Raw genomic sequence first — 13142 nt, 5'->3', positions numbered from 1 at the left:
AATATTTAGTGTTTTTATAGAATTTTTGCTTACAACTAATAGCCTCCTCAAGAAAATAGGTGTATTTTTATCTATTCTATAAGCAGCTTATTACATCTATGTTATTTTATTAATAATAAGTGCAGATGATCCTAAAAGCTCAAATAAATTTTTCCTGACCTATATTCAATTCTTAGTAACAGATATATTCATTTTGCAGTCTTCGGCTGCATTTATATTTGGCTTTATAGCCAAAAATATTGTGAATAAATAAAATGATAAAGTAGAATAAGGTTTTTTTTACAAACTTTTTAATATTCTCAGGTTAAATATCATAATTCAAGAATTACTAAGTTGATTTATTTTAATTAATATATAATTTTGTATAATATTATTTAGGTTAAGTATGTATATTGTAATAATGGCTTAAAAATTAATTTTAAATTTATAATATAATAAATACAATATAAGTAGTAAATTTTAAATTAGCTTTTCTTCCATTAAAATTAATATCATTTTATTTTTATAATCAGAATTTTTTTTCAAAATTTGCTAAATTAAATTTATCTACATCAAAGTTTTAAAATGTCAAATAAAATAATAATTTTTATAAACCAAATAACTAATATAAACCCAAAACTTAATAAAAAAACCGAATTTTTACCTAATAAATATAAAATTATTTTATGAGATTTGATTTATTGAATTTATTTTACATTATAAATTAATTTTTTTCTAATTTAAAAAATTATGGGGTTATTTTTAATAAAAAATATATTTATGTGATAAAATATAAATTTTAGATCAATCTTTTTTCAATTAAAAACAATAAATAGCCTAAAAATTAAATAAATTGCATTTATTTCTCAGTTGGTTAATTTTTTCAAGATCTTTTTTGACAGATAAAAATTTTTAAAATTTATAAAAAAATGATATTATTATTACTATGAGTGTTACATACAATTTATTTAACTGAACTATCATTTATTTTTTTCTTTTTAAGGAGTTTTATGTCTTTTTAAAAACACTTTTCTTAATGTAATTATTATTATTATCTTTAAACTTATTTACAAATCCACAAATTTTATCTTAAATTCTTTAATTTGTTACAATTAATTCAAAATAAATAAATTTAATGGCTTTATCTTTAATATCTCAGTAAATTTAAAATCAAAGCTCTACCTTTAAAAAATATAAATTGTTAAAAAAACTTCTATTTTTGCAAAAGATTTTTATCCATTTGTTAGATTTTGAATTAAATTTAGTATTAATATTTCAAGATTTACCTTAATTAATAATATTATTTTATCTGCTTTTAAATCAAATATTTAGAAAATAATATTGAATTTAGAATATTGCGAATATTAAATTAGAAATTAAATATCTAAAATACAAAGAAAGAATTAAAGAAGTTCTATAAGTTGAATGAAAATATTTTTAATTTTTAAATAATAAGAAAAAAGATTCTTAGGAACTTTATTTATTGAATTTATACTTTCGTAGAAAAAGTCTGTCTGTCTTTTTTCTAAATTTTATAAATTCTTAATATAAATTTTAGGAGTGTTTTATTGTAATTATTAAGTTAAAAGGTTTTAAAGCTAATATTTTATAATTATATCTTTGACTTAATGAAAAATTTAATGTAATGTGGATAAGACATAGTACTTGAATTAATATAAAATACTACTTTCGTGAATTTCGATATTTTTCATTGGTAATTATTATATAAAAAGAAATACTTGATTGTAAATTAATTTCTAGAAGATACTGAAGTACTAATTAATTTTCAAATATTTACAAGAGATTTGTATTAATAGCAGAAAATAATAAAGTAGTAGTACTTGATAAAAAATTGGAATTCAATTAAATTGAAGTATTTACCCAAAAATATTCTGAATTTATACATCTTCCGCAATTTAATCAGCACTTTTATTACTAATTTAATTTACATTTTTTTTTATAATTTAAATTAGGAATGCTTCAGAATAGGTAACTTCAAAATTTATCAATTATAAATAAAATATAATAAAATCTCTATTATGAAAGCGTTTTTTTATTATAGTTTATCTATTTATATCGAAGTAAAATAGAATAAGTAAACTTAAAAATTAAAACAACTGCATGAAAGATAATTCGAATAACAATTCAAAATTCAAGCCACATAGGTTTTTTAAAAATAATTTTCTAAGAGTATATTAATTTGTAATATTTTGGTATAAGTTAGAAAAGAACAAACAAACAAAGTTAATTAATTTATCTTTTTCTTGAAGCAAATTTAAAATAACGAAAAAAGTTGTTTACTTTTTCAGTTAATTTAATATATTTCAACTAGACAAATAATTTTGATATTTAAAAATACTAAATTTAAATTCGTTACAAAACATTATAAATATAAGTAGCATGATCTTTTATGTATTATTGTCAATAAATAAATATCATTATTAAATATTTTTGATTATATTAATTTACAAAGATTATCTATTTATTACAAACCAACTAGTACATAAAAATAAAAAAACTAATTATTGAGTTTTCAGGATCAAATTCAATTCAAGCTTTATAATCATATAAGAAATAAAATTAACATCAGAATAAAATTATAAATTAATAATCAAATTATTTGATTTTACAAATTAATCAATATCTTTATTTGTTTTCTTTATTATAAAATAAAGATTAGATCATGTGAATAGATTAAAATAGATACTAAATAAATTAAACTAATAAACCTTTTAATATATATGCTATTTGCATATTTTTCATATTAAAAAAAGGTTCTAAAATAAACCAAAAAAAATAAACAAAACCATTAAAATTTTTAAAGAAATAAGCTACTTGCCTTTTTGTTTTTATATTTTATCAAAATGAAGTGTTAAATTGTATGTTTTGCATTCTAATGATATTTAAATTCGGCCTTTATTTGCAGATTACAAATTTTATTTCTAGTTAAAATTAAAAGATTTCGTCTAAATAATTACACTCTTACCTTTAATTTACTAAATTAGTGGATTTTAATACGACTGACTTACTTTCAAAAAAATTAATTTTTGATTAGTATATTATGTGTGCAGCATTACTATTACTTACTTGGACTGTAATCAAATTTAATGGAAGGAATGCTTTATTAAGGTGTCCTTAAAATTTGAAGGAATGTTTTTATAATGTTTTCCTAAAATTTGGGATGAAATAATGCTTGAATTTTAGAGAAGTTGATAGAGAGCAGAAAATAGTTTTTAAATAAAATAAAAAGTAAAAATAAATTTGAATCAAATACTTCACTTAAGAGTTCTTATAAATAATAAAAATCTTATGAAGTTTTCCAAATTATTACTAAGCAATTTTCTAAAAAATTATGAAGATTGCTTATTTATAATTAAACAGATTAAAAAAAAATTATTTAAATAGAGAGAGAGTGTGTTTACTAATAAAAGTAAATAATTCAATTAAACCAAAAATAAATTAAATTGATAATACTCAAAAATGATATTTTAAATATATTTTTTGCTGATAGCAACTTATTTAATTAGCGCTTAAAATCTTAATCAAGTTTTGACTGTTTCAAAAGGAGAACTTTAAATTAACAGTTCCACACCATTATATTATATAGATAATATCACTGTTTTCAACCTTGACACTACTCAGCTCAATAAATCAAATCTATAGGTCACATTTACAGGTTGGATCTAAACTAAAACAGCCTCAAATCTTAACAATTATTAGAGCAAAATTTAAATTTTCAATTAAGCCAATGTTTATGAAAAGTTGCTTTTCTTTGGAAATAACTCTACTCATTTTATCTTAAGGTAAGATATGTCTCTTGGTTCATCTCGATGCACTTGTGAATTACAACATTTATAGGGTTCTACCTACAGGTTTGTTGTTAGCATTTTACAAAATTCAAGTGGAATCTAGCTATCTTTAACTTTATAACGTTCTGATGGGAGCTTACAGTACTGTAAGTAAAGTAGCTCTTAATATATAAATACCAACTTAAATACCTATTTGATTGCAATTCAAACCTAAAAGCCATAAGATGGCTACATCTACTCTAGTGAAAAGATGGGAGATGTATCAATAATTTAAAACTATGCATTTTCTAGAGACTCAAATAATAGCAACTTAAATGAAGAAAAATTTTTAATGTGGTTTAATCCTTCTGCTTAGTAAATCTTTTATTTTAAATTTTCATACGAACAAAGAGATTGCAATTGCTTAATTGATTCCTCTTCCAACTAAATTCAAGCAATTGCCAAGCAAGCCTTCGGAGTTTTAGAAAGTATGAATGCTGGAGGGTACTTCATTTATACATTCACTCAAAATTAGGAATATGATTTTCTTAAGTAATATGTAAGATTTGGATAACCTATGGACAATTTTTATAATTCTTTGAATATTAATAATCAAAGCACTTCATACGATGTAATGTCTCTGATTTTTAGTTTTTGGATATAATTTGATTCCACAGTTCAATCTTTTTAGGTACTTAATTATAATTCCCCAAATAATTAATTTTAAATTAAAATAAAATTGAATCAAAGTATCAATACCTATTAATTAAGCGCATTCTATTAAGGTATTGAATATATTCTAAGTACGCCTTCCTCAATAAATCCTAATTAGTATTACCATATCATTCTTCAAATCAATCCTTATTATATTGATTTATATATAAATGGAATTTTTAATCAGAGAATCCCTTTAAATTTGTTAAATATCTTTTCTTAAGAAACGTCCAGTGGTAGCTTCTAGATTGGAGGTGAAAATAACCCAGCGTCTAGCACTGGAAAACTTTCGCAAGTGAGAATGTTTAGCTAAAGTTCTGTTTATACAAATTAATTTAGTTCTATTAATTCTCTGATACCAAACTGCTTTTCTCTTGTCTAAGAAAGACAGTAGTATTCGTGTATTCTTTGTTAGAGTGGTTATTTTCTAAATAATTCAGGATAGTGTGTATCAAATTGTAGCTCTTCTGAAAATTAAATTCAGTCTGTTCGTTTATGTGCTCCAAAATGCTCTTATAGATGCAATAATTGTTCATCTTAAGATCCTTTAATATGCACCTCTTGTAGCTCTTAGAGAGTTTTGAAAGGAACAACATGTCTTTGTGGAAGTGGTACATTTGAAGATTACAAAAGTTTATCATGCAATAGTAAAAATTAATTTAATTATTATTTGCTTAACCTAATTAAATAGAAAATTTATCTTTTAGAAAAAATAAATTCTTAGTAAATGAAACAAATATTTTTTTAAGATTTTTATATTATCCATAAATTATCATTAACAAAAACCAATTTGTTGAAAGTAGAAAAATAAGTCATAAAATCTTGATAAAACAAAAATTTTTTTTAAATTTCGAAATTTTGTGTTAATTTCTAAGGATTTATGTTCAATTTTGAAATATTAATTTTAAAATAAATAAATAAATAAATAAATAAATAAATAAATAAATATATATCAATGTCGCTATTCATTAACTGAATTTATTTTAATTCTAAAATTTTTTACTTAATAAAAAAGGTGTTAAAAAGCTTACAAAAGGATTTGAAATAGGCTAATTTACTTTTAATAGTGTAAATCAATTATAAGTTAATTTTAAGAATACTTTTACTTAACCTCCTAATGTTATATTCTCTGTTTTAGGCTATAGTGTTTCTAATGCATAATTTGGCTAGTTTTAAGTTTTGGCATAATCAATAACTTAAAGTAGTATGACTGTGACTCCTGGTGTTTCAGCACCTTCATTTTATTTACATGTGCAATATTTTGCTTACCAACCCTCTAAGTACTTTTATTCAGATGTACTCAAGTCATTTAACTTGCTTTCATCTTCTGGAAATTATAAACTTCCATCTCTAGGAGCTTATTACTAAGGAAAAAGTTCTTCCCAATTTAATACCCATGTTTTCTTTGGTGGTTATTTATGTAATCCTGTAATCATTTTTCTTAAAAGCCCAACTTGTTAATTCGATGTTTCAGTTAATTCTGACAAAATTAGTGTAGATATATATGTTAACTCTGTCCTTCTTTCAACATCACCAACTATATATTATCTAATAACTCCCCCTGAAATATCCTCCTATGATCTTGGTTTCAACTATAATGCAAATTCTATATTTCAAGATATTAATGTCTTGGAAAAATATTAGTTATCTTAAATACCTCTTACACCTCTTAGTCCTATTATCAGTAGTTTAAATCCTTTGTCTCTTGATATCGTTTACTCTATTACTAATTTCAATATTATTTAAAAAGATTTTCAGTATTTGAAATACTAGCCAAATGAAATTACAGTTAATTCTTCTGGTATTACTTAATAAAATTTTGAAATTTATTTTAATGCTGTCTCTGCATTTTCAAGTGCTGTATAAGCAACTGTTTTATTTGAATAATTTTCAGATACAGTTTGTGGAGTTAAGGATTTTTATACTTTGAATTGCTTATATTGCTAACAGTTCGGATATGACCCAAACACAGGATGCACAACATGCTTGAATACATTTTAGTTATCATCTGGAAATTGTATCACTCCTATAGGATATTAGTAAAATATTTATTTATTTTTAATTATTGCTAATTAATATTCTTTTATAATTAGTTACGATAGCGTAAGTAATTCAAATCTACCTTGTGACGCTTCTTGTAGTTCATGTACATAAGCTAATTAATGTACTTAATGCAAAGGATAGCTAGTATTTAATTAGTAAGGACTTTGTTCCTGCTCATAGACTAACTATTGGTAAATCATTATTTATTTATTTATACTTTTTAATTTCAAATAATATTTTTAATCTTATTTTCATAGGTTTGATAGTTTTGGTAATTGTAAAATATGTGATTAAAGCTGCAGTACTTGTAGTAATTCTACTTCATGCTCATCCTGCCAAAAAGGATTAATCCAAACAAGTCCTTCCCAGCTTTGCTAATGTCCTGAGAGTTAATGGTAATTTGGAATTATTTATTTACAAATAACAATTTTACTTAACATATTGTATTTTTTTTAATTTAAATAGGTTTGATTCTGGTTCTATTACGTGCCAGCCTTGCTTTTTTGTTTGCTAATCATGTTCAGGCTCAATGAGTGCTCTCTCTCAAAATTGTGTTACTTGTAAAAGTAACAGAGTTGTTGTTAATGGTTCATGTTTATGCTCCTCAAATGATGCTAGATTGTTTTAAGATGACACCAGGTGCAGTTAAGATTAGCAAGCAGTCCTTGATATCATACTATCAAGCAATTATTTAAGTTTATAAATCGATTTTGGGATACTAATTTAGCCTTTATTTTCTTTAAGCTCATCTGCACAATAAACTTGCTTATAGCTGTTTGACCAGCAAACTTAATAATTACTAGGTTCGGGAGCACAATGCTCTTTTAATGGCTCAAAAATAAATATTTTGTTAGGTAAAAATTAAAATTTTTGTTGATTCATTATTTAATTAAAATAAAATAATAAAATTTAAGATGGTAGTGCTAGAATTTTACCAGGGGATTTGGTTAATTTTAAAATTAATTCTATCTAATACACTTACAACCAAATGACCATAACATAATTTTATCGTAACTAAGTTTAAATGACAGACTAACCTTTACAAGCCTAAGTTAAGCTTAGCGATTACAATTAAATTTAAAATTATTGTTTTTCTCAAACAATATCTTTACAAGTAATTGCTAACGATGGTTAAAGAGGTTTCAAATAAGTTTCTTGGGCTTTAAATTAAATTTCACCTAGTGACAGCAAAAGCTAACAATCATTTTAAATAGCAATTAATCAAGCTAATTAAAACTAATCCTTGTAAATAACTGTATTTTTACCGATGGTTTAATAGGATATTTAGTTATCTTTTTAAGTTTCATGGACACTTTGGATAGGCCAAAGCGGTATATAAAATATCAACATTTTCATTCAAAAAAAAAAATTCTTAACCGCCAGCCATACGTTTATGTCTTCTCCACCGTACTATATGTAAAAAAAAATAAATAATAAATTCTGAAATTTTAAATTCAATTTTAAAAATTAAATATTTAGAAATTAAGATGTAGGTATCTTGTTTAGTGTTAACTCTTAAATTTGTGATGAGTAGGGGACAATTTTAAGAATTTAATAACCTTTAAATATTGATATTTAAAACGATCAATTAGGCATAAATTTAATCAAACAAAGCTTTGATGAAAATTAGATATTAGTTACAATTAAAGCTTATTCTATGAAAGCAAGCAGCACTTATAACATCTAAGTAAAAGAATTAATATATTAGTTGATACAAATCTTATTAAAAAAATTCCCATTTTTTATTTTTATTGGGAAATAATATAAATTCAAATTTTCTAGTAAAAATCATAAAAATGCTATTTATTTATAATATAGGCAACTTTTATAGATGCTTCTGATTCATCTATCATTCTAAGTGACTCAGCTAACTTATATATAACACCTTCCCCTTTGATAACTAAAATTATTGGGGGAAACAGGTATGCTAGCTATTAAAAAGCCATGATTATTGATTCATTTCTTGAAGATTTTGAAGATTAAAATTCATAAGAACCTAATTTTGGCATTTCTATTAGCTGGAGCTGCTAAAATCTTGGCATCTCATAAGATTGCATAAACAGTAAAGGATAACCTTTATCCATACAAAATGACTAAAAATCTTTGAATATAAGTGCACACACATTCTAACCATATTAAGCATTATAATTCAATTTAAAAGGTATAAAAACTAAATCTTATCAAAATACCTAAGTAACTAGATAAGGTTCTGATTAAATTGTTGCTTTTATTACTGAATTAGATATACCGATTCTAACTGTTTTGCTTACAGATGATTTAATTATTGATCCAACAATAAATCCTAATTAGCTCATTCATGCTCTTATGGTCTATGATCTTACTGTTAATACAGACTTGCTCTATTACTCAGGAGCAATTATTTACAATGATAATGTTGTTGGAGTTATTAAATTTGATTACAGTTTTACTAGATTTTAGATTTGGGATTATTTTAATGGTTTTTCTTCTTCTAATCCCTCTATCCAAGTTAGGTTTTCTGTTTATAATCCGCAATATATTCTCCCTAGTTTGTGCACTTTAAATTTTGTGTTGAATTTTCCTCCATCAAACTGTTAGTTAATAGCCAACGTAACAACAGGATACTCTCTAATTGACTCTTTTTAAATTAACCTAAACAATTGTTAAGATTAGAACTCCCCTATTTTATACTAATTCTTTTATTATACTTAAAGTACTTCATATAATTTTGAATTAAATAACAATTAACAAATTTAGAGATAGCAGTTAACAGATAAAATTTTATCTAATAGTGTTATCACCTTTCTTCCTGGTGGTTAGCTAACTATTTTAGCTTAGGCTATCGATTCTAAAGGAGCTGTTTCTAATTCAACAATCACTGTTAATGTAAACTATTAAAGCTATACTCCTAATGAATTTCTATAGCTTATAAATAAATTTATTGAAAATTCTTCTAACCTACTACCTGAATAACGCATTCTTAATTTAAATATACTAAGCTAAGATATCATTAACAGAGAATAGTCATTTTAAACTATAAGTGTCTAACTTTCTAATTTAAAATTATAAATAATATAATAAATACAGCTAGTTTCTACTTAATTATTGGCTACATCTTCCTTCTATTAGCTTGCTGATTAAACAGTCAGCATGCTACTTCAATCTAAAATAAGTTTATAACTCAACGATTAGATGAACTAAGTATCACTAATTTATAGCAGTTTGCTTTTAATTTAAAAGAAGTGTGAACCTAGTCTCTAGAGTTAGACTAAATATGAGAAATGTCTTTAAGATTTATATCTTACTTTTAACATATTAGATAGCTTAAGTACTATTACTTAAGCAAACACGTTTTCTTTAAATAGCTAAGTTATTGACATAGTACACCAAGTAGGAAGTATGCTAAATTATTAATCTCTTCCTAATGAAAATGCAATTATTTTCAAAGGATAAAATATCTAAATTACAGCTTAATAGGTAACTGAGAAAAATATTTAACTATTTACAGGAATAGGCTCAGATTAGTACAAGCTTAGAAGAAATTTATAGAGTCAAAGCAGCACAAGTGATAATTAATACATTTAAAGTTTCATATAGCAATTAAACAATTCAACAAGTATTTATGATGCTTGCTATAATAAATATAATGTCAACTTTTACTAATAAGATCAATCTTTTAAAAATTATACTGATCAGATTTTAAAATATACCAAAAATTAGGCTGAAATGTACCCTGTTATTGATCCAAACATACAAAATAATGCAACAAAATAACCTTATTATCCTCAAAATGGTGTTATTCACTACTTTGATTTGAATAGTAATAATAAAAATGGTACATAAAACATTACTTGTTTTAATAGATAAAATGATAAAAGTTGGTCGAAATCTTCATGCTCAACAAGGATTAATGTATAAAAAAACTAAGCATAATGTATATGTAATGACTTAACTCCTACAACAGTAATATAAGATATTAGTGGCCTCTTTGAAAACAATAAAAATATTGATACTGTATTCAGCTCAAAAGGAGTAAGCAATATAGAAAATTTCTCTAACTTTTATGAGTATTCTGTTTTCTGGGTCGTTTTTATACAAACTTTCATATTTATTTGCTTTATAATTTATGGAAAACGATTAGATTCAGAATATTTATATGGCAGCATTCCGAAATCCTTAAGAAAGAAATAAGTAATTAGTTAATCTAAGATATATCCTGTCAGTCAATAGACTTAGTTAGATACAATTAAGCCTAACACCCCAACAGATTAAGCAAATATTAATTTTACAATAAAAGAAGAAGAAGATGAAAAGGAAAGCCCTAAAAAAAATTTGTAAAAAAATTTACCAAACAATATTCCTAGTATTTTTAAATTAGAATAAATCTAAAATATTGAAAACAAAGAACAGACAATAGAAATGAAACAAATAACTAATATTAAATATTTGCAAGAGAATGAATAAAATAAAAATTTAAAGAGCGAAGAATAAATGAAAAACATAAATAATGGAGAACAAATTAAATCGATGATGAACATTAAACTGACTTAAAATGCTGAATAAAATTTAAATAAAGAGCAATAAAATGATTAAATTCAGAACACTAAAAATATTAATCATGACTTTAGCCATTCAGATATATTTGAAAATGATGCAAATATAAGTTTAGGTAAAAATAATCAGAATAACATGGACACTACGAGACCGTTCAGCTAAACAACAATTAAATAATCAACAAAAAATTTAAGAAAAAGAAATACTAGATATGCATAATAAAATTTTGATGCAGAGTTTTTAAAATATAAATAATAAATTTAAGACCCCACTATTGCTTCAGCAGGTTTAATTAATTTTTTACCAAACATTAGCCTTAACAATGATAATAAAGAGAGTAAAAGAGAATCGCACAGTTTAAATGAATTAGATCAAAATGTGTAATTTATGAAGTCTTCCCATTAAAGCAATGCACCCTCTATTTTTCAAATAGGAGATTAGAGAGATTATCAAACTCCTTAAAATTTTACTAACCAGAAAACTAACCTACTTTAATTGCCTAGTATTACCACAATAGGAGATTAATAAAGTGTTGGCACAGATAATGAATAAAATAAAATATAAGCCTAAAAATTAGAAATCCAGAATAGCAATAACTCTGTAATTAAAAAAAGTAAAAAAGAAAGAAAAGCTAATAAATTAAATGCTTTGGTGATTTAGAATGATTTAATGTTAGATTAAAAAGAAAAAATTAATAAAATAAGCAGCTTGAAATATTATGCTCATTTCCATGAATTTTTATCAGTGTTTTTAGTATTTAATTATGAAGTATCAAGAGCTGTAAGATTTGTTTTATTTTATCTAAGATACTAGCATACTCTGGCAATCAGTATATTATTTGGAATTGATAAAACCTTTGTTTAGAAAGTATTTATTTCAATAGCAAGCTCTCTTCTAATTTTAATATTTAGTGTTTTTATTGAAGTTTTGCTTACAACTAATAGCCTCCTCAAGAAAATAGGTGTATTTTTATCTATTCTATAATCAGCTTTCTATATCTATGTAATTATATCTATCATAAGTGGAGACGATCCTGAAAGCTCAAATAAATTTTTCCTAACCTACATTCAATTCTTAGTAACAGATATATTCATAGTGTAGGTTTTGACTGCATTTATATTTGGTTTGATAGCCAAAAATATTGTGAATAAATAAAAAGAAGAAGTAGAAAAAGGCTTTTTTTACAAGCTTTTTAATATTCTCAAGTTAAATATTATAATTCAAGCTTTATTAAGTTGATTTATTTTAATTAATTTATAATTTTGTATTATTTTATTTATGTTAAGTATGTATGTATGTAATAATGATGGTTTAACTTACTCAAATAATTATTTTCAAATCCAAACAAATATTAATTTTATGTTTCTTTTAAAATATTTTATTAAATTACAAGTTTTTTACATTAAAAAACATAAATTAGCTTAAAAAACAATTAATAATTAAATAAATCAATACTTTGATGAAAATAATAAAAAAGCATAAATTTAACTTCAAAGATAATCAAAAAATAAAATGCTAATTATTACTGCTAATATTGAATATATATTAAATAATTCATGTTTCTTATTGAGTATAAAAGTTTATTTTACAATTAGAGAATGAAGATATTTTTTTGATTTAAATATTTTAGTAATTTATCAAAAAAAAATATTTTACAATTAATTAATAATTTAAAAATATTAGACAGTTGATTTTAATTTTACAATATAATAAATACAGTATAAGATGTAAATCTTAATATCAGCTGTTACACCATTAAAAATTAGCATTATTTTATTTTACAAATTCTTAAGATATTTCTAAAAATATTTATCTAAATAATGAAATGGTAATCCGATACGGTAGATTCATTCATCTTTATTTAAAAAGAATTTTACTTAATGAGAATTAATGGTATAATTTTAAGAGTAAAGTTAGATAGGAAATTTTAGCAGATATCAGATTTCTAGTTATTGTGTAGTCTTTTATAATAAAAAATATATATAACTAAATATTAATATTAGCTAAATGTTAGCTTAATTTTAATACACATTTTATATTAAATATATATCAGTAAAATTGCCTATACTTTGATATCTGATAATA

The 13142-nt window shown here is 23.2% G+C and overlaps 2 protein-coding genes across 2 annotated transcripts; one reads left to right on the top strand and one right to left on the bottom strand. All coding sequences in view use genetic code 6, as the record gives it.

Annotated features, from left to right (window-relative positions):
* Positions 1–7651: 7651 nt before the first annotated feature.
* Positions 7652–8185, top strand: TTHERM_000821835 (hypothetical protein; the record flags this gene model as incomplete). The annotated part of the gene is made up of 2 exons (XM_012799298.1): positions 7652–7940; positions 8004–8185. 2 exons carry the CDS (start codon positions 7652–7654, stop codon positions 8183–8185), a joined length of 471 nt encoding a protein of 156 aa, XP_012654752.1.
* A 2461-nt stretch (positions 8186–10646) lies between these two features.
* On the bottom strand, positions 10647–11135 carry TTHERM_000821832 (transmembrane protein, putative; the record flags this gene model as incomplete). Its single annotated transcript, XM_012799297.1, has 1 exon — positions 10647–11135. One exon carries the CDS (start codon positions 11133–11135, stop codon positions 10647–10649), a length of 489 nt encoding a protein of 162 aa, XP_012654751.1.
* Between the last annotated feature and the right edge of the window lie 2007 nt (positions 11136–13142).

The sequence above is a fragment of the Tetrahymena thermophila genome, assembly GCF_000189635.1.
Source record: "Tetrahymena thermophila SB210 genomic scaffold scf_8254483, whole genome shotgun sequence".
Taxonomy (NCBI): domain Eukaryota; phylum Ciliophora; class Oligohymenophorea; order Hymenostomatida; family Tetrahymenidae; genus Tetrahymena; species Tetrahymena thermophila.
This window is presented reverse-complemented; position numbering and strand designations above follow the sequence as displayed.